At 44.5% G+C, this 27248-nt stretch overlaps 1 protein-coding gene across 1 annotated transcript in view; it reads left to right on the top strand.

The window, feature by feature from the left end:
- The first annotated feature begins 17051 nt into the window (after positions 1-17051).
- SLC35F1 (solute carrier family 35 member F1) overlaps positions 17052-27248 on the top strand; it is a 228529-nt gene continuing 218332 nt past the window's right edge. Inside the window, exon 1 of the mRNA XM_058801928.1 lies at positions 17052-17254. Coding sequence (XP_058657911.1) covers positions 17052-17254 — 203 coding nt within the window. The remainder of the gene's footprint in view (positions 17255-27248) is intronic.

Genomic DNA, 27248 nt, shown 5'->3' with positions numbered 1-27248 from the left:
CTCTTGTATATGTTCTAGTAAGAGCTGTGCAACTTTTTGGCAAAATAAATAATAATTTTTATTTCAGTTAAGCTGCTGTTGCAGCCTACCAGCAAACTAGTGCTGGCAGCCCCACATCCCAAATTAGGGTGTGAGAACTGCAGAATTTCATGCAGGAGGTATCTCCTGGCTTCTTGGGGACAGAGAAAGGGAGAGGGCATCTTAGAGGTGCCCACAGCAGGTATGGTAGCACAGCTAACCCAAAAGCACTGGTGCAAAGGATTTAGGGCATCCTGGGTGACATTGTGCATGTTCTGTCTAGGTCCTTCCTGGACACTGTAAGACCTGTCCTTATAATCCCACATTGTTGTCCAAATAATATTTTTTTTCCTTATAAACCAGCCTGTAATTCCTCATAAATCCATCTTGCTGTCTCACAGAGATTGCATTGACTTTTCATTTTTCACTCCCTGTGGCATTCTGTGCTTAGAGAAAACACTGTGGTGAGCTGGTCACGCTTCAATAGCTCTCTCACAAATGGACTTGTCAATAATTAAATTAATATATTTTCAGACAATGAGGAAAATATTTTCAGCAGAGCTGTGAGCTAGTAGTGCTCTGCTTTCAGAATATTTTGAGATCACAAAGGCCACTGCAGAATCTGAACCTAGCGCACTAAAAAAAGAAACAAAAGCAACTGAGTTTCCAAAGTGTTCATTAATTTAATTTAGCTTGAATAATTCATGTAGCACAGCTTCTCTGTAGTATATTTTATCTGGAGATGCAAAGGTTCTTTAGAAAGTTGGGCAGTATAATTATCTTTTTACAGGTGAAGAAGCAGAGATAATCTCCTTACTCAAACCTCAGGCAGCAGGCAGGATTTTCCTGAGGCAGGCACAAAGGCCCTTTCTGCCAGGTGTCATTCTGTGAGAAGGCAAGCCTGGCCTCATGTTTTAGGAAAGTAACTCCAGAAATTTGGCTTCTAACCCTGAATGTAACACACGTGGGAGCTACACCTCTGCAAATGAGGTCACTTAATTGACCTTAAGTATTTAATTTAGTGCTACTCTGTGTCAGCTGAATGAGCAGAAATGTGCAAACCACAAGTCATGGGGGCTGTCTTGGCAGTCTGGGGACACCCAGCCCTTTGGCAATCCTCTCTTCAGCTGAGGTTTCATGACACAAAGTCTCCACACCACAGCATGGTCAGCAGTGCTAATGTGTTGCTGCCCCGCTGTTGCTGCTTGCCCAGCTCTGCTCACACACCAGACCTTCAAGCAAACCTAGCTCAGAACTGGCCCAGCCCAAAAATGACCAGCTGGAAACACTCTTGGAGCAGCTCTGTTGATTCCTTCATCACATTCACAGCGTTGTGGAACAACAGTGCCTCGGACAGAAATCTGTTTGAGTGGAACAGAAGGGGGAGATGGGGTGGTGAGGAAGAGGAAAGGGAGGCCACCAACTCTTCAGGCTGGTACTGCCACCAAGGACCTTATCTTACAAAGCCACAAAACCATAGTCCAACTTTTATTAGCCACTCTCTCATTTGAAAACAAAATTTTCAATGCTGTTGAGCTTACTGGTCTGCGATACCCAGATTTGGGGTTGCATTCAGCAGTCTAAATTTTTAGAGCCCAGCTGAACAAGACTCCAGATGCATTTTCCTAGCTATTGCCAAGAGTCCAATATCTGAGCCTGTGCTGTAGCTATCCAGACTGGTACAAGAGATGGAGCTCTTTTGAAGGTTGTTTCTCGATAATGGAAAACACTCAGTGTGAAACTTTCATTTTTTGCCAATCAAGGCAAGAGCTTGGTGAACCTTTAAAATGCATTCCACACAAAACTCAAGCTGGCAGTGGTTACATGTAACTTTGCTATGATAGACAAAATAATTTTATCCTAAACTGCGTGTTTCCAAGGAGGGGAAGAGAAGCAAATAGGACACAAGAAAAACGTTTCCTAGAAGAGGATGGACAAATGCATCACACTACTATTGCAATAGTAGTGGCCAGTAATTAAGGATTCTAACACTAACAAAATGTACCTATTTGTGGCATACAAATAAGCAAAAAAGATAGCAAGCACACCTGAGGGAGCACTGTGATGATCAATTCTGTTACTAGGATAAAAAAATGATAAACATGGTAGGAGGGACTCGAGTGCAACACTGATGGTTTCCTAGTCTTGTCTTTTTCCTTTTGTGCCTGTTTTACCAAGCATTTCACTTTCTTTTTGCTCAAATTCCCATCTTATTCCTTTTGCTGTTGCTCATAGTGTCAGCGTAGCAATTAGCTGGACAAGACAGGAGCTATTTGCTGTGATTTGCTCCTTAGACATCAGACAGACTCTGGAGAAAAAAAATAAGTCACTAACCAGATGGGAAGAAGTCGACCACATAAAACCCGCCATCAGAAAAACAGAAGTAGTTGTATGAGAACATTTGTCAGCTAAGGTGGAATCTTACATGTGCTCAAAGACAAAACCCTGATTTTGAATTTTTTTTTTAGGACTTGTTATCATTGAGTTTAGAATAATTGTTTTTTTTTTTTTGTTTTTTTTTTTTTTCTGGGAAATAGGACCCAGCTGAATTAATTTAGTCTCACCCAGAATGAGAAACTGCATGTAAACAATCTTCAATCCTCATGGTTTTGGGGCAAGGAAGGAAGGGCAGACAAGCAACAGAAAGCCACATCTATGTGACACATTCCACCGGGTTCATACAAATTATCTGTGCTTTCAAAGTGGATTGTGCACTAGAGAAGAAGGAGATGTTATTTTGGGACCTAGGGAATAATAAAGCAAACAGGTTTGTATCATTAATGGTCTTTACATAAAATTCCCAACCCTTATACAGGGGAAAATTTTAAGTTGGTAACGTCACCTTGGTGTTTGATGTGAGCCTCTGAGTGGCCACAGTGCAAGCAGAGGGACTGCCAGCAACAATGACATGACAATAAGTCAACTTTGCTGTAATAGAGGGGCTTGAAAATGATGTTTGCTTGGAGGTCATCTGTCAGCTGGAAAGGAAGGATGATGAAGAGTTCTCACATAAAGTCATTCTTTGTCTTATTGCTGCTGACGGGGTCTGCAAAACTGAGTCTGGTAAAAATGGCCCCAGCCATAAACAAAATGTTCTCCATGGAAAGGGCAGGACTTCATAGCCTGCCATGCCTGTGAGCATTTCAACCAGAGATCTCTGGGGTTGCATCCCAAAGTATCCCATGACACAGTAATTGTACATAACAGTCTGCTTGAAAGTATTGCAGAGAGGCAGCGAAGTCTAGGTTGGCCTAGAGAGTTTAGGAGACTAAAACTACAATTTAGGAAGTTTTCACTAACAATCTGAGCTGTACTAAATCTCCAGGTGCCCAAACTGATATAAATTTTACTTTAAAACTTGTAGCTGTATTATTCCACCTTCTCCAGGGGTGAGATTTATCCTAGAAACAAGTGGTTTCAAGGGGAAAGTGATTTAAACCAGTAAGTTTTGCTTTGTAAATTGGCCAGCTATTAACATGCAATGATCAGCTATGCTATCTCTGTCAGCATGCAAGGCTTTTTACTCTGCTAAGAGGCGATTGTCCACCAGAGGCAAGTGTTACAAGGATATTGATAATGCACAGGGTTAAAAATTCAGGCTTTGTTTACTACACAACACTGCACTGTAAGAGAAATTTCTTCATTCTGATTAAACTCCTCCTTTTAAAATCACACCCAGATACCTCTGTATGGCTCCTTCTCCGTGACACTACCAACCACTCATCATCTTGAACCTGAAAGTTGCCAGCTACCCCTTTTTTATTATTTTAATTCAGTCAATGGATTAAAGTTGGCACACTGTAAAGCCTTGTCTCTAGCAGAAAAGTGAGTCAGTTTAATTAAATTGATTTAAACTTAGGAAATTACTATGATAGATGTACTGAAGCTGGTTTAGCCCATGCTGCCATTGATTTATCTTGCATCAGTTCTGTTCCTGTCATGAATGCCAATCATTATTCTCTTTTAACCAGTCTACTCAGACTGGCAAAGTCACAAGGCAAAGGAAAAAAGTCAAAGCTTAGGTTTTCCTCCTTTGCAGGAGAAAAATGGATCTTGTTGATACCACCTTGTGTGTTGCAAAAAGCAGTGAAATGGTGGAAGAAGAGAAAGAAGATGTCAAGAGGCATAGAAATGGGCAAAACATACACAGTTTGGGGAGTAAGAAAATTTCAGGACAGTGGTGATGGTCATAAACCTGCATTTTCCATTCCATTTAGCTGTCATTTCTCATCATTAATTTTTGCTGTACATAGGCAGTACCCTGTGCTGAAAAAACCTTTTCACCTGCTGCAAAATCACCCCAAAATACCACAAGAGACTCCTGAAAAGCTCCCTGTGTCAGAAACAGCAGTGCTGACCTTCAGACACATGGTAGGGATTGTAAAAAAAAATATGGTTTGGCTTCCAGAGTATGCTCAGGGCGTCTCCAAGCTTTATGCTGAAAGCCTACAAAATTGCCACACTGACATTTCCTGGGTATGTTTTGTTGCTATACTGTAGCTGTTAAACCCTCCAGACCTTTCAGAAAGCCACTGCAGCTGCTTGCACTGCTTACTGTGACATAGCCTCACAGCTCATAAGGGGCCTACCCAGATTTCTATCTTGCTCAGTGCACACATTACTGCTGCATTATCATTGGACACAGCTCCAGAGCTCATGTACAGCTACTCATCGCAAACACCTCCTCTGGGTACTGCAGCCCTGAAATAGTCTACAAAGCAAGAAGACAATGTCTCACTCTGTCTGAAATCCAGCCCCTTGGGAAGGACAGGCACACAGCTTTTATTTTACTTGTAAAATTCTTTTATTTTAAGTAAAATGACTGGAGTGTGACTCCTGTCAATGACTCTTGTACTCATCCCCTTATAGGGGGATGTGTGTCACCCACAGGGACTCGTAGCCCAGCAGCTGGTCCAGGAGGTGGAAACACCATAATCAATTATGGTATTATTAAGAGAATCATAGAATGGTCTGGGTTGGAAAGGGCCTTAAAGATGATCTAGTTCCAGCACTACTGACATGGGCAGAGACACCTTCATCTAGACCAAGTTGCTCAGGATCCCATCCAACCTGGTCCTGAACACTTCCAGGGATGGGGACTCACAATTTCTCTGGGCAACTTGTCCCATTGCCTCATCACCCTCACAATAAAAACCCTCCTTATATCTAATCTCAATCTCTCTTCTAATTTGAATCTATTTGTCACTGTCATATTTTCCAGAAAAATCCCTTCACCATGATTTCTCTCCTGGGAAGCTGAGAAGTCTCAAAGAAAAAGGAAAACAATATTATGTCATTTGCTTCTCCTGTGTTTTGCTGCTTTGGAATGTGGTTGGAGATTGTTTATTCAACATGTGAATTGTTTTGACTTAATGACCAAACACAGTCAGGCTGTGTTGGGACTCTGGAGAGAGTAATGGGTTTTTCATTTAATGTTAGGTCTTCTGTAAGTATCCTTTCTCTATTCTTTAGTATAGTTTTAGTGTAGCATTCTTTAATATAATATAGTATCATAAAATAATAAATTAGCCTCTAAGAACATGGAGTCAGATTCATATTTCCTCGCCACGATGGGGGACCCCAAAAATACCACATCCATTCTCCCTTTTCCTGTCACTACATGCTGATGTCAAAAGTCCCCTCCATCCTCCTTGCAGGGTCCCTCCAGGTACTGGAAGGCTGCAGTTAGGTCACCCAAGCTGTCTTTTTTCCAGGGTGAATAAACCAAATTCTTTCCGCCTTTCCTTGTATGAGAGGTTCTCCATCCCTCTAAACATCTTGGTGTCCCTCCTCTGGAAATGTTCCAACAGGTCCATGTTCTTTCTGTGCTGGGGGCCCGAGAGCTGATGCAGCCCTGCAGATGGGGCCTCACCAGAGCAGAGCAGAGCAGAGCAGAGCCGAGGGGCAGAATCACCTCCATTGCCCTCTGGCCACACTGCCTCTGACTCAGCCCAAGACACAGTTGGCATTCTGGGCTGCAAGTGCACATTGCCCAGTTGTGTCCAGCCTCTCATCCACCAAACTCTTTGAACTGCTTTCAGTACAGGTTTTGTACACTTTTGTACGCTCTCGATTCAAGGTGAATGAACAAGCTGCTGTCTTGTCATGGCATGTGGCTTGGACACAAGGCAGATTTTTATCATACAGGAGATCCTCATCTGGAGTGAATAAATGTCCCATGTGCAGGTATTGTACTGACCACTTATGGTATTTTGAAGAACAGAAGAATCTCTCTTTTAATCTACAAAGCACTGAACTGCTGACACTTGCTGAATGGCAGATGCTGTGCTGCGGGGGGCTTGTGGTTTCTTTGCTCCTGGACCACAGTACTGAGGTTGCATCTTGCATCAACCCATCTGCTCTTCCTTGTAATTTCAAAAGGACTCAGATTCAAATCCAAAGGGATTTAAGCACAAGGTGGGTTATGTTTATTTTATCACAGATTTTCACTTTTTACTAGAACTCTTGGATGTAAAATATGATATGTCTTTGTTCATTTCATTGATTTTGAAAGGACACTTCCCCTTCAGTAACATTAACTTTGCTGCCCATTTTTTTTCTGGTAAATTCTTTGAAAAGATTGAGGTGGAGATGCAGTCTGTGCTTGTCCAAGGAAGGGGAGCAAGCAGAAAGGCTGGCATTATTTGGCAGGCTTTTCATGGGGCAGTAAGCAGTAGTTTACAGGATTAGTTGTCAGGCAATACATTTTAATGGGTGCAAGTCAGCCTTCAAGTGATGCTGTGAAATATTTTGCATGTCTACTATCCTTCTGGTACTTTCTCTCCAGTTCTGTGCTGGGTTACTGAGTCAGAGAAAGCTGAAAAGCAGTCCCAGACATCTCAGCTGGATTTAAACTCTGTTACCCAGGCTGTGCTTCCTTAAGAAGGATTTCACAGTATGTACAGGAGCACATTTTGGTGGGATTTACTTGCTTTTACTTCAACACGAGCATTATATCTATCTGCTAAGTAGTTCTTATCACTGAGAATAGCTCTTGCTTCTGTTGGCATGACAGTCAAATACTTTTCAGAATATGATAGACATGTTCATTAATCCCAGTGTAGGAAGAAGCAAATCGTGGCTGCTTGTACACCAGGACAAGCACATTATTCATCCTGTTTCCTTGCTCTCCATCCTAAGTGCAGAGAAGGGTGAGGCTCCAGCTCTCCAGTTTGGTACAAAAGTGTGTAGAAATCAGAAGAATGTGTTTGTGAGAAAACCAAGTAAAATTTCCACCTGCATCAGTTCAGCATGGGAGCTAGTTGAACATGCTCTGAGAATAAGTTAAAATGACCAAGTCAAGAGAAGGTAACAACTCAGTCAGCAAAAAGAGATGAATTTGGTCCAACACTTTTGCCCATAGACTCTGGCTTCCATATCTCTTCAAAATTCAGTGTTCATTCAGATAATCTATTATTAACCATTAGCGTGTTTCAGACTCTATGTGGGACATGACTCTCTAATCATCAAATCTAACTTCTGGAATGAATTGGGGTTAGCCATGGAAAAAATTCCACTTTCCATGCATCCTTCTCCATCTTGAACACTGCTGATGATGCTGACATAATGACCTCCTTAGGTGGTACCTTCCTAAGCCCAAGTTGTCCTGTTAATCATGTCTCCTTCTGCTATTTCAGTAATGCAGAACTAATATAATTAAGAATAATTTAATAAAGCCTTGAACCTGACAGTAACTTTCATTAATCACCCAAAGAGTTCACCTATTTGCAAAATGTGACTAGCAGATGTGGCTTTCTTGCCCCAAAATGCTATGTATTTAATCTTTCATTCCTTCTGCACACTAGATTTTGGACTTGGCTTAACAACAATCCCTCCTCTCGTTCACTCACAGAATTGCAGTTAGGTCTTGCCAACAAGGCCTGCAAAACAAATTGACACACGAAAAAAAGATAACATGGAAAGGCACTTTACACTTTGAAAGGAGAACTTGTTAATACCTGGAGATCAATCTTTATTTTTGAAAGATTAAGGCATTTCACAAAAATGTACCAGATATAAAGAATCACCAGAAACCAACAATAAATATCCATAAAGAGTGCTGCTTCCAAAGGAAGTATTCTGATTTTTATCTGTTTTTTTTTAGTTGTTACCCCTGCTGATGGATACACTAAAACAGCCACTCAGTCACGTACATACTGAATCTTACTGAGGCAATAATTCTAAGTGCTCCTTTCTCCAGTCTATCAAGGAATATGGCAAGAGAGCTGAATCTCTGCTATTCCTTCCAATACATTTGAGTAATTAAGAATTTGCATTTGTCAAGCGCTTTGTTGTTGCTTTATTTGCATACATTTTATCTTTGTTCTTGTAGAATGTGGGAGTAAGTCACTTTATAGATCCTCATCCTTTCATGTTTTTCTGTAACTTTATCCTAATAAAATGAGAAGTAGTGAAAAGGTTACTCTTCCCATCTCTATTGCCTTGTAGATTTTTCTGACCCCACAGTTACACATACACGTACTACTGAAACATAGCTTGGCACAACTAAAATCCTGATTCACTGGACTGTAGGATAACTTTCCTCGAAAGGGAACACAGAAAGACTCTGGTCCAACTGTGGTGGTGTTTGAGGGTCCCCAGCATGAGGGAAGAGATGAGAATCTTGACTCCATGTTTCAGAAGGCTGATATGTTATGTTATGTTATATTATGTTATATTATGTTATGTTATATTTTACAATTATATACGTAAAAGATACTAAAGAATAAAAGAAAGGATTTAATCAGAAAGCTAGGAAGGAATGATAATAAAGAAACCCATGACAGGCTCAGAAAGTCTGACACAGCTGGCTGTGATTTTACCAAGTAAAAACAATTCACATGCTGGGTAAACAATTCTCCAAATTACATTCCAAAGTAGCAAAACATGGAGAAGCTGAAGCTTCCCAGCTTCTCAGGAGAAAAGATCCTGGCAAAGGGATTTTTCATGAAATATGTCAGTGACATCCAATCTCCTGTGAAACCAGGTGCCTTGTGATTTCACTTGCTGGATCTTGAAAACCTCCAAGGATGGAGCCTTTCCATCCTTGGCAGTTTGTGCCATTGCTTGATGGAGTTAATAAAGCAGCTGGCTTGTTGTAATCTCTATGCTAAAATTGCTCTGATTTGTCGCCTTTAGAGCATTGTCATGCTAGAAAAAGAGCAGGTTTGTTCTTGTGTTTCCCACACTCTAGGACAGGCTCAGGGTGTAACCAGGATTCTGACAGTCCTGGGAAGCTGGGGAAGTTAAAATGACAGAAAGGAGGAAAGGCAGTGCAAAGGTCAGTCATTCTCCTCCCCTGCAGCATTAACACAGTGTTGCTGTGTTGTCTGTCACAGATTTTTGGATCAGCTCTGAGAAGGTGGAACTGTGCAGGGGAGGTGAGGCAGGTGGGACTAGAGGTACACAAGGCCAGGGAGAGAAGATACGGGAAGTTTGAATAGGTGGTGAAGGGCAGGCAGTGCCAGCAAAAACACAGATGTGGTCACAGCAGCACCGTCCCGAATGGCCGGCGTGTGCAGGTGGAATGAAGAGGGAAAAGCCTAACCTGCACCACTGTCATGACCACTGCTTGAAGGCACAACCCTTCTGCTCCTGTCTTCTGCAGCCTGGACCCCTCTCCCATGGCCCTGGGGGAGGAGGGAGCACCACACTGCACCTGCACTGGGTCAGGGCTGGGGCTGCACTCCCTGGCACCTTGCTTCCATCTCCAGTGGGTTTAATTTAGGTTTCAGCCCTACCATTTTGTTTCCCCCTGGGAGATATGACAGCAATAATTAGAAACCCACAGGCCTCTGGTGTTATTAACCAGGACAAAAGTCTGTCAATGAGATATATTACAATACTGCTAAGGCATACAATATGTATGGTTGGTTTTCTCTAGAGGTTAACACATTAACTGTTTGGGAAGCCCCTTTAATTTCTCCACAGTCCATCTAATGGCTTTTCTCCCTTAGAAAATGAACTCTCATTTTTCTCCTGAGGTGATTTGCTTTAAATGTTGAAATCCTTTTTCCAGATGGAATTCTTGTCCAGCAAAACTGCCGTGTCACTTTGCCCTGGAATCTGGCAGTCCTGGCCTGTATCAGAAGCAGCGTGGTCAGCAGAACCAGTGATTGTCCCCCTGTACCTGGGACTGGTGAGGCCACACCTTGAATCCTGTGCTCAATTATGGGTCCCTCACTAATAGAGAGAGACATTGAGGTGCTGGGGCATGGCCAGAGAAGGGCAGTGGAGCTGGTGAAGGGTCTGAAGAACAAGCCTTACAGGGAACAACCAAGGGAGCTGGGGTTGTTTAGCCTGGACAGGAGGAGGCTCAGGAGGGACCTTATTGCTGTGCACAGCTGCCTGAAAGGAGGCTGCAGCAAGGCAGGGGTTGGTCTCTTCTCACACATAATAAGCACCAGGCTGACAGGACAGTTGCTCCAAAAGGGTTGCTCAGCATTGAAAGAGGCTGCCTAGGAAAGTGGTTGAGTTACCAGCCCTGGAGGCATTTAGAAAACATATACATGTCGTGCTTGAAGCCATGGTTAATGGTGGCCTTGCCAGTGCTGAGTTAATGGCTGGACTTGGGGATCCTCAAGGTCCTTTCTGACTGAAATGATTCTGTCATTCTGCATCTCTCACCTCTCACCCTGAGTTTTTTTTTGGACATTGTTTACCCAGAGAGGGCATGGCCAGGAGGACCTCAAGATCACCTTAAATGATCTCATGTACACCACAGGCTTCCACATTCCACTGAGCTACTGCTGTATGGAGATGGTGCGCTGAAACCCGGGCAGTGAAATGCCTCTCAGTCCAAGGGCAGCTTCATTCTTGGAAATCCAGGCCTCTCCTTGACATATTGACTATTATCTGACTTGCAAATGGACTAATAAACCACCTCTGCTGTGAGGTGTGTCATTTCCAAAAATATTTCCCAAGTTGTGTGTCGAAGCATCCCTCCAACCTGCTCACCGAATCCCCCAGGCAGAGAAGATCCCGCAGGACTGAGGAGTTTTCTATAAAGTACAGATAAGCAAGGAAATAAAGCAATATCAAATTTCATATTTCTCCTGAAATGGAATTTTCAAGACTTGCTTCCTCCAAATCAACACAAATTGGTTTGATTTTTCTCATCTTTGTATCACATTTTCTGATTGCCAAACAGTAACATTGAAAAGAGTTATTGTTTTTCCATAGAAGAACATGATTATTTAAAAAAACTTGTTGTTTCTGGACAAGTAGAGACACTTAAATCAGGGCATGCTGTAGGCTAACATTTAATAATGCAACAAGGAAGAACAAGAATCACATAATCAAAGAAATTAATCTTAATGTGTTTTTGTGAAAAGAACAAGTAGATTGAAAATGCTACTGAGCTGCACAAAACCATCAATACACGATTTATTATAACTTAATTTCTCTTTTGGTACCAGGTTAGGGACTTCTTCCTGCTTGCTTTTCCAGTGCTGAATATCAGCAAGGGAAATAGCAGTCTGCCTCCCCGCAGCTTCCTGAGCTGATGAGCTGATGAGCTGTTGCTTTCGAGATTCAGCTCTCTTTCCAGTCTGAGGTTTTGAGTCTGTGAGTGACCTATGCTACAAGCAAAGCAGGAAAGTTAATACTGTTCTTAATTAATCTCTGCAGGATTCATTTATGTTTATGCAAATTAGGAAGAGGACAAGTAGGTAAACGTCTGCAACTGTCAAAAAGCTGCCGGTGATTGCACGGCTGTGACAAAGTGCTGAAATGATTGCTGCAGCAGTGAAGCAAGGAGATCTCAAAGAAGAGGCAATCACATGTGAGGCAGGAGCTCTCCCCATTCTCCTCAGAGAAACAGAGCTATTCCAGATGTTCTGCTCCTGAACTGCTTGTGAACCTTGTACTATTGTAAGCTAAGGCATTCGCAGATTATTTATTGTACTTTTTATTGTGCATTTGCTGCTCACCGAAGGTGATGGAATTGAATAAATTCTATTTAATTTTACCTTTTCTGTATTGTATAATCTATCTTCTTTATATGGATGCAGCTGCTTAGTCTCAGGCTCCAAAGGCATTGCAATGCAATTCTCCCTGTCTCTGCTTGTGTGTGAGAATATTCCCCTACAAGAAAGAAAATTATTAGCCAGTTGTTATATTCCCTTCTGCAGCTAATGAAAAATATAAAGTATTTTTATGATGTGATGTGAATAATAGACATCACCACCCACAACCTTCCTCTGCCATGCAGGTGGGGTGTCTCACATCATGTGCAAGGCAAGGAACAGAGAACCAGTGGGGAGAGCAGCTCTGTCTGTGCCTCCATGCTTCTCCCCTCTTGTTCCATCAGATGCAGAGTTCTTGGCTGGGTACTGTATGTGAGTTGTGTGCTGATATTCCCCACAGCTACATTGCCTTTCCACAGATCATCTGACATGTATGAATAGACACATTATGCTCATTGTTCATGACTGATGGCTTCTCATCTTGTAACCCCTTGTCTTGTGAGGCCACGATTACCTGTAATAATGGTGCCAAAATGGGACAGTGGTGCATGGAGGCTGAGGAATAACATGAAGGCTGTGCTGCTGTGCTCTACCCTTCCTTTTTTCTGTCATAGTCTACCTCCCATGTTGGAAATTTGTCACTTCTGTGAATCTTTCTCATGTGTGTTGGGAAGTGGTTGGGGTTGTTGGACTCTCCTAATAAACTCTGCCAAAGAGGGGGCTGGGAAGGATTTTCAGCAAAGGACTTTTGTTGACACCAACACTTTGCCTCCATGGCTGTTGCTTGACCCCCAAAAGAAGGCAGTCAGCATTTCCCAATGCAGCTCTGACTTTAGGGATACCTGGGTTTCTTTCAAATAAGCTAGACAGAAGCACTACAGCTTCAGGATAGTGCTCAACCCAAACTCACCCGAAGTATGACTAAACCCTCTCTGGAGCACCATGCAGGAATAAGTGGGATGAGCTAATGCTGATCCATCTGGTGTTGCAGCAGAGTGTGTTAATGAAAGATCTCATTCCCTCCAGCTGCAACTATTTCATTCCAGGGATGAAGGAAAAAAAAAGTAATATTTGATTTCTTAGTCATAATCAAGCAATGTTTTAATAAAATAAAAATGTTTAAGATAAATAAAATGTTAGATCAAATATTAAAATTTACATATCAACATAAAATTTATATATTCTGTACAAATCAAACAGGAAATATATAATAGTCATTCAGAGGGAGGAAAAAGCCATCATGATTCTTCCTCTTGGCATCCTTGATGGCTGATTGAGAAATGACAGCGCATGTCCTGTCTTGGCTGGAGCTGCTTCAGTACCTCAGTTTCCCATCCTTGAAAAAAATGTGACAGAAGAGTCTACTTTGTCTGGCTGAATCCCCACAATAAGACAAGCAGCCTTGAGAGCTGCTTCAGAGCTACAGAACCCAGAGCTTTTCCACAGAACTGCAACCATTGGAATTTGGGGTGCTTTTCTTTGAGCTGGGAACCAAGAGGTGCCAACAGAAAAAGCAACTTCACCAATTCTAGGAGACTCAGCTGGAAAAGCAAAAAATTGAGTTTAACATCTCTAAAATTTGGCTAAGCAGAGGTGAGAGCCCAAGTCCTTGCATCCAGGGAAACTGTTCAACCAATTTGTAGGTATAGGGGCATGCCTTTATAAAAATTTCTTCTTTGTTAGTACCGCTGCCCTACTTACAAATTCTACTGGTACTGTGCTGTCCCTCTAGCTACTGGTTAGCCTCTGGTCCTGCCACAATCCTTCCAGCTCTCAAGTGGGACTACAGCACAGCTGCAAGATTGGAGCCGCAGGAGAGAACTTCCCCATCTAGTTTAAGGATTGTGCTTCAAGGATTTAGGCTTAGGCCAGACTCCTGGGTAGTGTGTTAGGCAGTCACTGAGGCTGCTGTGCTAACAGCTTTGTACATCTTTATTGACAGAAACTTTAAAAGTTAAAAGGAATTGATCCCCTGTGAACTCTGGTGGCCATGGAGAGTTTTTTCCTTTATTCATGGAGACTGTTGGAGAACAAAAAGGCTGAGGCAGTTCAGTGCCTTCAAGAGCCTGGGTTTAAGCTCATGTGACAATATTGGAAAACCTACACTTGAAACCAGATTCAACTGCTGGAAGGTGAACTGCTTCTTCAGGGTAAATGACAAAAACGAGTCATCAGACTAACCTCTAGCATGTTCACCTGGGGGGTGAAATGCTTAACATAAAAGAAATTTTCACAATTATACAGATTCTATGCCTATATTCTGGTAAAACTACTCCAGTTGGGTGTTACATAAATGAAAATGTCGGAGGTGCCATAGTTGAATGTCAACATGGAAAGTCACAGTTACAAGGGAGCGGAGCATGCTTAGCACTTAGTTTGAAATCAGGCCAGGAATGCTGGGACTGAGGGATACTGAGCCACAGGAACAGCATCTTGAGCAATTATTAAAATGTTAAAAAATGCTGCTCTCAATCAGTGCCTACTGATTGTATGATGCAGTCCACTGCTGATATTACTAAACGGAATGCATCCTGTGCAATTGATCCTCCCAGTACTTTTGTCTAACCGTGGAAAAAGCCCTGCATGGCTAAGCTGCAATATTAAAAGCATGAAGCCATGGGATGGTGTAATGCTCTGTGTGTGGTATGGTGTGGTGGTGAGACAAAGTGAAAAGTAATTGGAAACAATTTCATTGGACACAGCAAAAGTTTGGCATTGCATTTATGATGGACCTGCATGTGCAAGAAATCCATTTGTCACAATGGCAGCAGGGCTGTCTGCACAGACCTACAGTTTTTCTCTGCATTGCCAAAATGGGGGCTGCTAAAAAAGGGGGCTGCTCTGAGGAAAGGGCCTCCCTACAGCCCCCCCGTTTATGGGCACATCCCAAATTGGACTCCAGGTATGCATTCACTTGGTTTAATCAGCGGGAATAAAGTTACACAAACACTGTTGTTCTGGTCTGCTCAGCTGTCGGATTAGTCTGCAATGGCCACTGAGCACCCAGAAGCACACACATCTCTGACCTCAACCCTTTTCCATCTCACAGCGAGCGCTTCCAGAGTACTCACCCAGCCACAGCGTGGCGAGACAGCCTGTTTAACCGAGGGCACGGAAACATTAACAAACAGGTGCGAGAGCGCGTAGGGCACAGTGGAGTGTGCGAGCGGGGAGATGCTGCAGCTGCAGGGAGCCTTGGCTGCCAGCCCCGCAGATAACCAACCCTGCGCCGCCCGGCTGCGGGGCACTGCAGCTCCCCAGCCTCTGCCCCTTCCACTTCAAGAGCTGCCAGGGAGAATGAACCTCATCCTCTCTCCACTTACGGGAGCATGTGGTTGCCATGGGGGGAATGGGAGACAGGAGAATCGCTCAGTAGCATAATCCGATTCAACTGAGATTCGGCTCGCGCTGAAAACAGCTGGCTGTTTGCCCAGAACAGAGAATGAACTTTACAGGATTTCGAGTGAGCGAGCCCCATCTTCAAAAGCATTCCTCTGGTAAAGCAACATGCTCCACCGGATCTCATCTGAAGACCTGTTAGACGGAGGCTGCTCTGGTACTCAGAGTAAACCGACGCATTAAACATTGATATTGGCAAAAGGAAGAGTTCCTACAAACAGACATTACCGACCTGAAACATAAAGATAAAAAAAAGAGGCAAATATAATTTTGAGTATCACATCTATCTGATTTCCCTGGGAGGCACTGCATGGCTTTACAACCACATTTCCCTGCTTACCATGAATGTTCATCTCATCTTCACAGCTTTGTGTAAGGTTCACACAAACAAATATGCGGAAAGAATCCTTGACAAAAATAAGTAGAGGGGAACAATAGAATGAAGAAGGTGAAATTTCAAATGTATATCACTTAAAGGCTTAGCAAAATTATCATGTAATATGTTTCAGAGAGACATGATCGATTGAAAAGACACCTCCTCTGAGCCTAATTCAATTTTTGAAGTGAAAGATCTTTATGTTTAGAGTAAGAAATATTGAACCCACGTTCATTCCATTTCTCTTTGGGGAGTCTCCCAGTATTTGAACGCGAGAAACACAACACTTTAACAAGCCTCGCCCAGGCATGAACTTCAAGTGCACTGTCTCTATGAAAAATGTATGGAGCTCTGAACTTTACAGCGACTGCCATGCCTCCCTCAGTCCCTTACGTGCCTCTGGCAGTGTGAGAGCCAGGGCGTTGTTCAGAGGCGATTTCTTCTTTACGCTTTTCCCAGTTGGCTGAAGATGACACGGGCCGTGCCGCGGTTCAGAAGACAAGTGTACGGCAACTCTCGGGCGTTCACACAGCCCCGCCAGGGAGGAAGCGCCGTGCCGCCCAGCCGTGAGCATCTCCAACCCAAAGAAACAACACCCCAAAAAACCCACCTCAAAAAGACAACTAAACACCCCGAAGAAAACCGATGAGGGTTTAATGGGGCAAAGTTCGGGCCCCGCCGACGCGGCTCCCCCTTTTCCCCCAGCACGGAGCGCAGCTGGAGGCGGCAGAGCCCTCGGGGCGGGCGGGACCCCTGCGGACCCCTCGGGACCGGCCCGGCCGCGCTGCCCCGGGGGCGCTGCCGCCGCCGCGGGCTCCCCCTGGCGGCCCCGGCCGCGCTCGGCGGCGGCTCCGCGGCGCGCAGGGCTCCGGGGGGCTCCGAGGGTCTCCGCGCCGTGCTGTGCTGTGCTGTGCCGTGCTGGGCCGGGCCGTGCCGCGGCAGCAGCCGCGCGTCAGGGGAGCGCGGGGCGGTGGCGAGCGGGAACAAAGGGGATCGAGGCGGCGCAGCGGCGGCGGCTCCGCCGGGGGGAGGCACCGGCTGGGCGCGGGGGGTGTGGGAGGAGGAGGAGGAGGAGGGTCGCCAAACTGCTGCCACTTCGTCGGCCGTGAGCGGCACTCGCTGGCGGCGGCGGCAGCATCCCGCCCCTCGCTGCATGGCAGCCCAGTGAGGGAGGAGCGGGCGAGGGTCTGGAGCTGCCCGGAAGCCGAGGGAGCCAGCGCCGGCGGCAGCAGCGCCCGCCGCCCTCCCGCCGGGATGCGCCCCGCTCTCCGCTGAGGCGCAGCCCCGCCGCGATGCTCTCCCCCGAGCGCCACCGCCAGCACCGCCACCCGCCGCCGCCGCAGCCGCCGCCGCCGCCGCACCACTCGCCGCAGCCCAGCCATGTCGTGGCCACCATCGAGAACCTGCCGGCGGAGGGCGGCAGCGGCGGCGGCAGGAGCGGCATCTCCGCGCCCTCCTCCAGCGTGCGCCAGAGGATCAGGAAAGTGCTGAACAGGTGAGGCCAGGGGATGGAGCGGGGCTCTGGCTACACGGCACGGTGCCGCTCGCCCTGAGGCGCCCAGGTCGGAGGGGCCCCGACCCGGCCCGGCCCGGCTCGGCTCCCTTCGGCTCCGCCGGGCTGGGCTGGGCTGGCAGCGCCTTCCCCCACAGGAGCCCCGGGCGGGTAGGGAGCGAAGGCGCGGAGCCTCCCCCGGCCCATTGTTGCCTGCGAGGCGGCGGCGTGAGCCGGCAGCCCGCGCCCTCCCCGTCGGTGCCGGTGGCACCTGCCGTGCCCACAGGCACAGCTTCCGCAGCGGAGCCCCCGCGCCTCCCGCCGCTCCCGCTGTCCCGGCCGGTCGCGGACAGGCGGGAGCAGGCAGCGGCATCCCCGCCGCCGCAGCCCGAGCAAGTTGGAGCGCGGGCGAGAGCGCGGCGGGAAGGGGCGGCCCCCGGGGCTCCCGGCCGGGTCCGCCAGCGGCGCCCGGCGCGGCCTGATGCTCCGGGGTGCCGGTGGCGTCGTGTGGGATCTCTGCCCCGTTCAGAACGCTGGGGCTGCTGGCGAGAGGCGAGCCGCTCCGTTCGCCCCTGCGTGTGGCTCAGAGCGGTCAGTGCAAAGATAGGAAAACTGCAGGGTACTCGGAGTAAATTGTTTCACCGAAGGCACAAGAAAACGCTGGAACCATCTTAGTTAATCCTTTGCGCTCCCCTCTCTGCCGGTTGTTTCTTTTGCATTGCATTTGATGAGGGCAGAGGGTTTTACTACGGAACAGAGTCCATCCAGTGCCCAACTGGTTGCTCGTCTCCAGAAGAGGCTCCTGTCTGAAAAGGCAGCTGGAGCCATCACTTCTGCCTAATGACTCTTACGTGCTGAACAGGGCGGTTGCAGCAATGGGATGGTGCTACCAGCCTTGGCCTCATTGTCCCGGTTTTAGTTTCAGATCCATGTAACATGGACGAGCTACTGAACCCAGCTATTCTAAATGGGTGTATTAGGTTTGAAGATGAAGCTTTTAAATATTAAAAAATTACAATTCCTACAAGTGTTGCATTGTTAAAAATACGTGAAGCTCTTTGCTCTCAGAACATCCCTATTACACGCAGTTAATTAACTGTTACAATTCCAGGAGTATTCCCCAAAGCTTCAGTGACAGAGTTCCCTCTGTCTTATCTTATCTTTGTTATTTGAGCATGACAAGGGTTGAAAAGAAGTTGAAACAAGTAAGAGCTGCTTCAACTCAGTCACACATTTTCTTGTACCACAAGCATTTTGCAACTCTCCCTATTGAAAGATTGGCTCAATTCCTCAACCCGACAGTCCGTGTCATCTTAGGCATCCTGTGCTTGCAAGATCCCCCCCTCCTTCTGCTTGGTCATCCTGAGGTGTGTGTCAGTCCTGAAACAAGACACTAGAGAAAAGATGTTTTTCCAGGGGCACCAAGAGAAACAGGAAGATGTGGTGAAGAGGTCAGATACAAAAGCAGTAGGCTCTCCTGTGCAAGGGTGGTAATAATGACCTCTGGGGAGTCATCAGACTGACCACAGTCTTCATGGAGGTGTTGGATGAAGTCATACAGTTTAAACAGTTAGCAGGCTTATGCATGTATATGAATGAGTTGTAGATGAAATGTCAAATTAGTTGTTCTTTATATAACATTGTATGATTGAAATGAGAATACGTAGGTGGGGTTTTGTTGTGTTTTTTTTTTTTTTTTTTTTTTTTTTTTTTAGGAGGGGAAGGATAGAAATTTGCTCTGGTGACCGAAGTTCAAATCTGTTTGTTCTGATTCATAAACTTGAACCTAGAAATGAGATCTCACATAGCACAGAAGAGCAGCCTAAGGAACAGGAGTCAGTCCTTTTTTTTTGTGATTGTGTTCTTACCTCCTCCTCAAACATGAAATAAGAGTAAAATTTTTCCAAATTTATGTGGTTTATGCAGAAGGAGAAGACATGTTACTGAGGTGTTTTAATTCTTAGCCAGTCTCATATTGTGTATCAATGGAAATTTTTCAGAAGTTAGATTTCCTTAAGTTTCTTTCAACTTTACATGAGAACTGATGTCTCCATGAAACATCACAGCTTTCATCAGTATTTCTGTTGATGCAGTGAAATGAATTCTGACACAGTGTTTATATTTTCATTCTCTATGAAAACAATAGTCTGAAAGTACATGTGGGAAAGAAAGAAACATGGATTCCATATCCCAAAAGAAGTAGGAGACCCCAACAAACCAAACATTGGCCTTTCCAATTGTTTTTCCCCTGGAAGAGGGTAACACTTTCTCTGTGCTATCTATACTTTGTGTGCACCATTTGCTTCCACCCATTAGTGGAAGATTCCTGCCTGATTCATTGTGCTTCTGTTTTCTGCTGCACAAAGTAGGGGATATTGACAACAACTGGGGCTGCCAGAAACTTGCTTTTGGCTGGTGGAATCACAGAATGGTTTGGGTTGGAAGGGACCTTTAAAGGTCACCTAATCCAGCCCCTGCTGCCATCAGCAGGAACATCTTCAACTAGGTCAGGCTGTTCAGAGCCACATCCAACCTTACCCTGATTGTTTCCAGGGATGAGGCATCTACCACATTTCTAGGCAGCCTCTTTCAGAGTTTCACCAACCTCATAATAGAAAAATTCTTCCTTACATCTAATCTTTTAATTTAAAACCCTTGTCCTGTCACAAGAGACCCTGCTAAGAAGTCTGTGCCCAGGGAGGGGACAGACTCTGGAGTGGTCAAGGGGGAAACAAGACATCAGGAGAAAGGACACAGACACTGGCAGAAACTGATCATTGTTTCTTTCTCACTTTCTTTGTAGCAGTTCTGTTACCCAGGCATTTTCTGATTCCTGAATTGCCTTCCATGGCAATTCAGGAATTAAAATTAAACCATTAAACCAAATTAAAATTGTTTTCCAAGCTATGGAAGCTTATTTTAACTTCACCTTCCAACTTCTCCTCTCTGTTCACGCAGTAGATTCCAAGGTAATAGAGAAACACTGGAACAACCCCTGCAGGGTATTTGGGAGAGAACACACTGAAAGCAGAGCTGGCTGCCTGTAAAAGTCTATTTCAGTGATCACAGAAAACACTGAAAAAAGTTCCTAACAACAAAGCAGAAAGTAATTAAAACAAAAAAGTCAATGATTAGAATTATGAAGGACTGGAGATGCTCAGCACAATTATGGGATCTACTGGAATAGTTTGTGTATAAATTCTGGGCTGCCGGTGATGGTGAACAGGACCTGCTGCAAGAGGATCAAACTTGCTGTTATCCTTGAAGCAGTTGTGGTGCTTAGGGATGTGGTTTAATAGTGGACCTGCTAGTGCTGGGTTAATGGTGGGGCTCCAGGATCTTAGAGGTCTTTTCCAACCTTAATGATTCTGTGGTTCTGAGTTGGGATGGCTTTGAGTTGCTGTAGCAGCTCAAAGGGGAAATGTTGTGCTGCAGATATGTTCCTGGACCTGTGACTCACACCCATGGTCCATAAATCCCATCTGCAGGGCCCTGCCTGGTACCTGCCTTGTGACATTTGCTGAGCAGGTGTCCCTGACTGACTGTGCCCTGCTATCTGCAGGGGAGAGCAAGAATAATGACTGCTTGATTACTTGCTTCCCCAAATTTCTGTGCAGCCAAAATTGAACTCCACAAACTCTGTCCGCTTGTAGAGGACCACTTAATAGGCAGTGACTTACTTGCTCCTCATTGACTCCCACCTCTAGTGGGGAGATAGAAGATAAATTATGTGGTTTGGAGTTCTGTGGTTCTCTGTGCCTGTGCCCCAGCAAGCACCTGTGTATTTCAGATACCTGTTGGTGGGTCCCAGCTTGATCCATCTGGCTGTATTCCAGCACAAGAGGCAGTTTGTGTCCCTTTCTTGCACTCCCTGGGTGATCTTTCAGAAGGGCAGAGACTCACCTGGCAGATTCTCCTGTGGCCCCTGAAACCTTTTGAACTAATTTTCAGGTTGGTCTCACACTGGGAAGTGTGGTTATCATCTCTTGAGAGGAACTGGACAGACAACAAACGTTGCTGAAACACAGGGGGAGCAGGTTGCCAAGGAATCTCTTTGGGGGATTCTTGCAAATTGTCTCTAAATGAAAGCCAACAGGCAAGATACCTGCTTATACATGGGCATTATCTCTGTAGTCCTGGGCAGCAGGACAGGGGGGAAAATGAAGTTTCTGCAAGCAAAATGAGTTAATATCTTTAGGTACTATGACAAAGTTATGTTACCTAAGTAAATGAGATTATTCCTAGAAACAAAAAAATTCCATAGCTGTGTCGACAAACTCAGGTCTCCAGAGACGTGTCTAAGGCACTGCTATTGTATTGCTTTCCTTGACAAGGACTTTTTAGACAGCTGGATGGCACATGCATTTTTCTGGGTTTACCTACTTCTATCTGTTAGAGCTTCCTTAAGGAATACAAGTTATAAAGTCTGGCTGTGCCTTATCTTGCTGTTTCAAGGTTGTCTTCATGGGCTTTTTATTGCTGGCAGTTGCTGAATGGCACTTTGTGTTTCTCAGAAGTTTCCTAAAAATCATATCAGAATGTTAGAGACATACTCAACTTGAATCAGAAAATGGAATAAGAGTTATTTCAGCCATTCAGTCCCATCTCATCTTTTAAATAGCTTTGTTCTCTGCACCAGTGAATTGCAAAAGTTATCTATGGAGCAGTGTGACTTTCTCTGCTTCTTTGCTCACTTTTTTACTTTGTCAAGTAGATTTCAGCCTTCTGTAAAAGCCACTGCATAGTCTAATTCCTGTCTTAGGAAAAGGAAGAGAAAAATGTTTCTAATGAGTATAATTCATTAAATTAGGCAATGATGTACTGAGCAAAATTATATGAAGAAAAGCAATTTAGATTCTTTTTGAAAGAAAGCCTGTCTGTTTGGGTTCAGTGTGAGTAAAACTTGATCTTTTAGTGTGTTACAGGCCCAGTTCCTCCCTGATGCTGGAGTTGAGGAAGTTTGGCCCACTAGCTGACTAACTTTGAATTTGACCTGTGTGTCAAAGCTACTAACTCTTAGGGATGGGAGCTGTTTAAATGGCACTGCAAGCATTGAAAGCTATAACACAATGTGGTTTTTTCCCTAATAACACACACCTGCATAATAAATCAGACATAGGGATTTTATGTACTTGGAGCTGAATAATAAAAGAACTTGGAGCTGAATAATAATAAAATTGAGATGAGATGTTTCATTGCCCCAAAGCAAAAACGTCATTCAGTTGACTGATCAGAGAGGCAAACAAACCAAATAATTTATGGCATTTTTCCTTAATGAAAAGCAAGTCAAGGATCAAACATATCATTTATGAATCCAAAAAAAGAGTGAGTATTCATGACCTTCAGTTGCTTTGCTTTCTTCTTCAAAACAAAAGAATTTGCTTCCTTTGGGATTTTTATTCTTAAAAAGTACAAATAGCTCCTCAAAGTCCACCCAGAATAACAGTGACTGTAGAAAAATGAGCCCGAGCTCAATTCAGATAGCCACAGTTCTCCTTGCAGGTAAAAATATTTATACCATTCTGAAGTAAGTAAAAGAAAATGAGATCAGACCATAAATAAAGTAACTAGGTTGGCTTTCTTGTGCCTGTTAGTATTATTCTTTTTGGTTGAGGAAGTGGGAAGGTCATATCTGCCCGTAGGAAAGCATTCTGGCAGAGCATAAAGAAATGAAGTGATGAAAAATTGTCCATTCTTTCTTTTTCTCATTAGTTAGCTGGTAATCACCATTTTGTAAGCAAACAGTTTCTGCAAACTAGCTGTGTTCCCAATGATTAGGGTGCATGAGGGAAATACCTGTAAAATGTGAGAAAAAGATGCTCTTCCTCTTCTCCAAACAACTTATTTCAGTGAATGCACACTTACTTATTGGCATAGCACACCATATGCCATAGCATAGCATAGCATACCCAAAATGCTTTGATTTAGGAGTGAAGATCAGCTAAAGTACAAACGCCTTCCATGTTTTTGCTGTAGCGTGCACTGGAAATCTGTCCAAGTTTGGTTTCAAAGTGTCTGAGTGTCATTTCCTAACAGGTTTAGAAGCCAGGATTGGGAAGCTTTGTCCCTCTTGCACTTTTGAGAATTTGCACTTTTGGTGATTCAAGCCTTGCTGGTCCTGTTCTGAAGTAGGAATTGTTTGAAGTGATGTGATATCCTAAGTGCTCTGTAATCCAAACCATACAGTCCCTGTACTGAGTGGGAAAAGATTTCCCTAGGAGGGGCAATTGGGCAAGGCAGAATATGTGGGTGTCTTCTGTCCACCTTGACATTCAAAATGCCACTCCTTACTGGGTACCTGTCTGTAAGTGGGAATTTCTGACACTGGCTGTGCTGTGGGCTTTGGGAAGGGGTTACTGCCTCTTGAACTAGGGGGGTTTCAAACGAGCAGCACCATAAATGGCTCCATAGAGAAAGCGAGAGGAATGGACAGAGTGGCTCTTATGGGATGGACAGAGCAGCTTTAATGTGCTAATGAGGGGAAGGCCAGATGCCAGCAGCGATCAGAAGGGCTCTTTGTGGCTCTGTCTCTTTGGAGATGGCTGGAGTCTCTGTCCTTATCGGGGTTGTTTCTGCAGGCAGAGGGAAACACTGGGGCTATTAGTGAGGTGTTCCCTTCCTTTAAGTCAGCAGATAGCCTGACAGATTAACACTTGAATACTGATTAGGGCTAATTACCAGGAAAGCTGAGGAAAAAGAAGTTGCTGAAGAAGCTTGACATTAAAAACTACAAAAATTAGCCCCCAAGCCCAACAACAACAGAAGTCTCATGCTCAAAGGCTTGTGAGCAGAGCTCAAACTCAGCTGAAATCACCTGTTGCAAGAACAGCTGTATGGGGACTCATAAATTGCTATGACTGTAAAGTGTGTAAGTATTGGTAGTTCTGAGATTCATGTTGTGAACTGCCTGCTTTACCTGTCTGTGCTTATTTATGTCTGTCATCCATCTAGCTGAGATTTTTACTGAAAACGCTTCAAGCTTTGAAGTTCGACTTTCAGCTTTCTCCGACTTGGTTCCTCTCGTGATTTAAGAAAACATTTCTTCGATACATGTTCACTCTCGGTCATTTTTCTCGGGGACAGCAAACGACTGAGGTAGCAGGTTTGACTCCCATGCACCTCCTTTTCCTCAGTGCAGGAGGGAGCATCCCCACAGCCTGGCAGTGCTGGGTGAGCACTCCCATACAGCAGCACACTGCCCTACATCTGCAGGGAGTGTGCTGCATTTTTGGGAAGTGCCATGGCACACAGGGATGACCAAATAATTTCCTAGAGGAGGTGGGTGACACTTGTTCTCACCAGAATGGTCTGTCCACAAAGGATGCCATGCAGGCTCCACAGTAAAAAATAGGGATGCTTAATAAGCCAGTCTTCTGTTTATAGCTGATATAGTAACTTCAGTCCATAATTTCAGATTTGTAGGGGAGTAGAATATAAGTAAATGAAGGTAGTATAGAAAGCAATCTTATGCCCTAAAGAATTGCAGCTGAGCCAATTATTAAAGATTAGGAGCAGGCCTGACTTCAGCAGGCCGCAGCTGTAGCCAGTCAGCAGAGTGTTACAAAAGAGTGGGTTGGATGGTTGATGGAATTGGAGTCAGTTGGCTGCTGTGAGGACAAGGAAGAGTCAGTGCCCAGAGGAGCTGCCTACAAGAAACATCAAGGAGGTGTGAAACTCTAGCAACAAGGAACCCTTGCAATATAATGACAACGCAGATTCCCTTTGGTGTGGTGGTCACCTTTGCTTCCTTACACTGCCTGTTCCCCGTGTAATATGAGAGGTCTCACTCCACTTTCAGATGGGTCTGACCTGTGGTGACCTGTAGGAACTTTAGAGCTGGATAGTGAGTCTTTTCTTTTGCTGCAACTTATTTTTTCCTAACAGAAAATGTAGACAAGCCAAATCCTTCTTGAGAAGGATTGGTCTTTCTTGAGACTGTGTTTAGTAAGGTTTCTTATGTCCTAGATTTTTTGGTTGGAGAGCAAGTAAGACTTCATGGTAATCTGGTGGAGGGAACCCTTATGTAGGAGACCATGATTACCTCTGCTTTGCTGCACCCCTGAAGACAGCTGTGAGCACATGTACTGTGAGGTTCCCTAGGGATGAAGAACCTCAAAAGGTCATGGATTTGTCTTGATACAAAACATGAGAAATCTTGAAAATTGAAAGTTTACAACTAGAAGATGCTTTCCCCCATCCTCCCCAGCTCATCTTACAAGGCATTTCAGGCTTCAAGGTGCTCATTTACAAAAGCATGCCATGCTTGAAACAGATTGCTGCATCTCTAATACAGATAAATGAAGTAATTTATGTCCAATAACAAGACCATAACCCTTGTGTTAATTTCACCCTGTAAGCCAGTATTAGCTGATAATGGAATGAAAACAAAATTTGAAGCATCTTTAGTGATGTCTACTAGTTTACTTAGTCCTCTTTGGTGTTCATTTGTCAAAGGAGCTGTTGTGTGTGTGTCCAGAAGTATGTAATTTGGCTGCCCTGATTTTAAAAGGGTGCTGTCTTCTGGGCCACGTTTATTGTCGTTAGTTTTCTCATCTGGCAAGTGTTTTTTGATGGGAGTTGGCTTTTCCTGCTTTCCATTTAGTAGAAATGGAATATGAGTTAGGAGGGGTGTAAATCTTTCCCCCTCTTTAGTGAGATAGAGAAGAAGTTGATATTGCGGGAGGGAGATGCCAGAATCTGTTCCTGCTCTGATACCTCTTTATCAACTCTTCAAAGCAGAAGAGAGCTCCACAGCTCCACTCCTGGATCTCTCCAGCCTAATAAGTAAAATTCTGGTCCTTGATGTAGCCTTGAAGTGTCTGTCTCAGAGCTTTTCAGGGCAAGGGGGAGTTTAAGGGAGCTGGGCTGGGCTGAATAGGAATGGTGGCTGCAAGGCAGAAGAGGGGGGGAATTCTCTCTCCTTTTTGTTGAAGAGACGAGGTAGATGTCTAACTCTTCAAGAGGAGGCCTGAAGTGAGTCACTGAAAGGTAGGGGTCAAATGCTCCAAGGAGGGATAAGGCACAAGCTGTACCCTGCACGAGGCTTTCTGGCTTTTACCAAGGTTTCAGTCTTTGTCTACCCAGGTGCCTCTGTGGCTTTCCCAGGGTGCAATATTATTCTGTATGGATCTTTTGTGGGTTTTTTTTTTTTGCCCTATGATGGTGAGACAAATGCTAAAAAATACTTATTAAAATTAAATTAGTTACCTTGGGGTTTTTTTAAGTCGTGGTTTTAATTTTAAGGAGTTTAAACAGCTTGGTATTTCTGGTGGCTTCTGCCATCTGATCTGGGCCATTTGCCTTCTGAAATCTCTTCTTACTTGAAGTTGAGTGCTGTAATGAAACTAAGGGTTTCTTTCCTGTTGCTGCTTTCCTTTTCTCTGTCTGCTGCTGCTGCTACAGACATGAAATGCTTTTGAATATGTTTTTTTTCACTCCCTCCTGCCAGTATATTGAGGTCTGTAGGGATTGTCCTGGGTAGATTGAAAGTGAGAAAGGACAGAAAATAGCAAGTAGGATGGGTAGAGTTGAGCAGTGAGCTGGAAAATATTTTAATGGGTATGTGATTTCATACTTGAAGTAAAACTTTAATGTTGTAGATATAATTTTCATTAGGCTGGGTATGAGGATTAAGTACCCTGAGGCAGAAAAAAGTTTTCGAGCTTCATCCCATATAGTGGGGGAAAAAGCCATCACCCAAATATAATTAATGATCAACTGAAATGCCTCCTTGTCTTGGTTTGGGACAAATTTGGAAGGAAACTTCCAAAGGGATGATTCCATAAAGGGCAAAATTCAGCGTCCCTTCCCCCCATTTGTTCAGGAGAAAAGCTGAAAAACTTTATTTAACAAGCAAAGTATTCAGAAGCATAAAATATGAATAATATTAAACAATAAAACCTCTTGCTGTTCTGAAGAGATGGCAAATTCAGAAACTCCTTCTATAGCTCAGAGAGTCTTATTGGCTCACAGAGTGTCTCTCAGTCCCTCTGGTGCT

Source organism: Ammospiza caudacuta, chromosome 3, assembly GCF_027887145.1.
Source record: "Ammospiza caudacuta isolate bAmmCau1 chromosome 3, bAmmCau1.pri, whole genome shotgun sequence".
Classification (NCBI taxonomy): domain Eukaryota; kingdom Metazoa; phylum Chordata; class Aves; order Passeriformes; family Passerellidae; genus Ammospiza; species Ammospiza caudacuta.
This window is presented reverse-complemented; position numbering and strand designations above follow the sequence as displayed.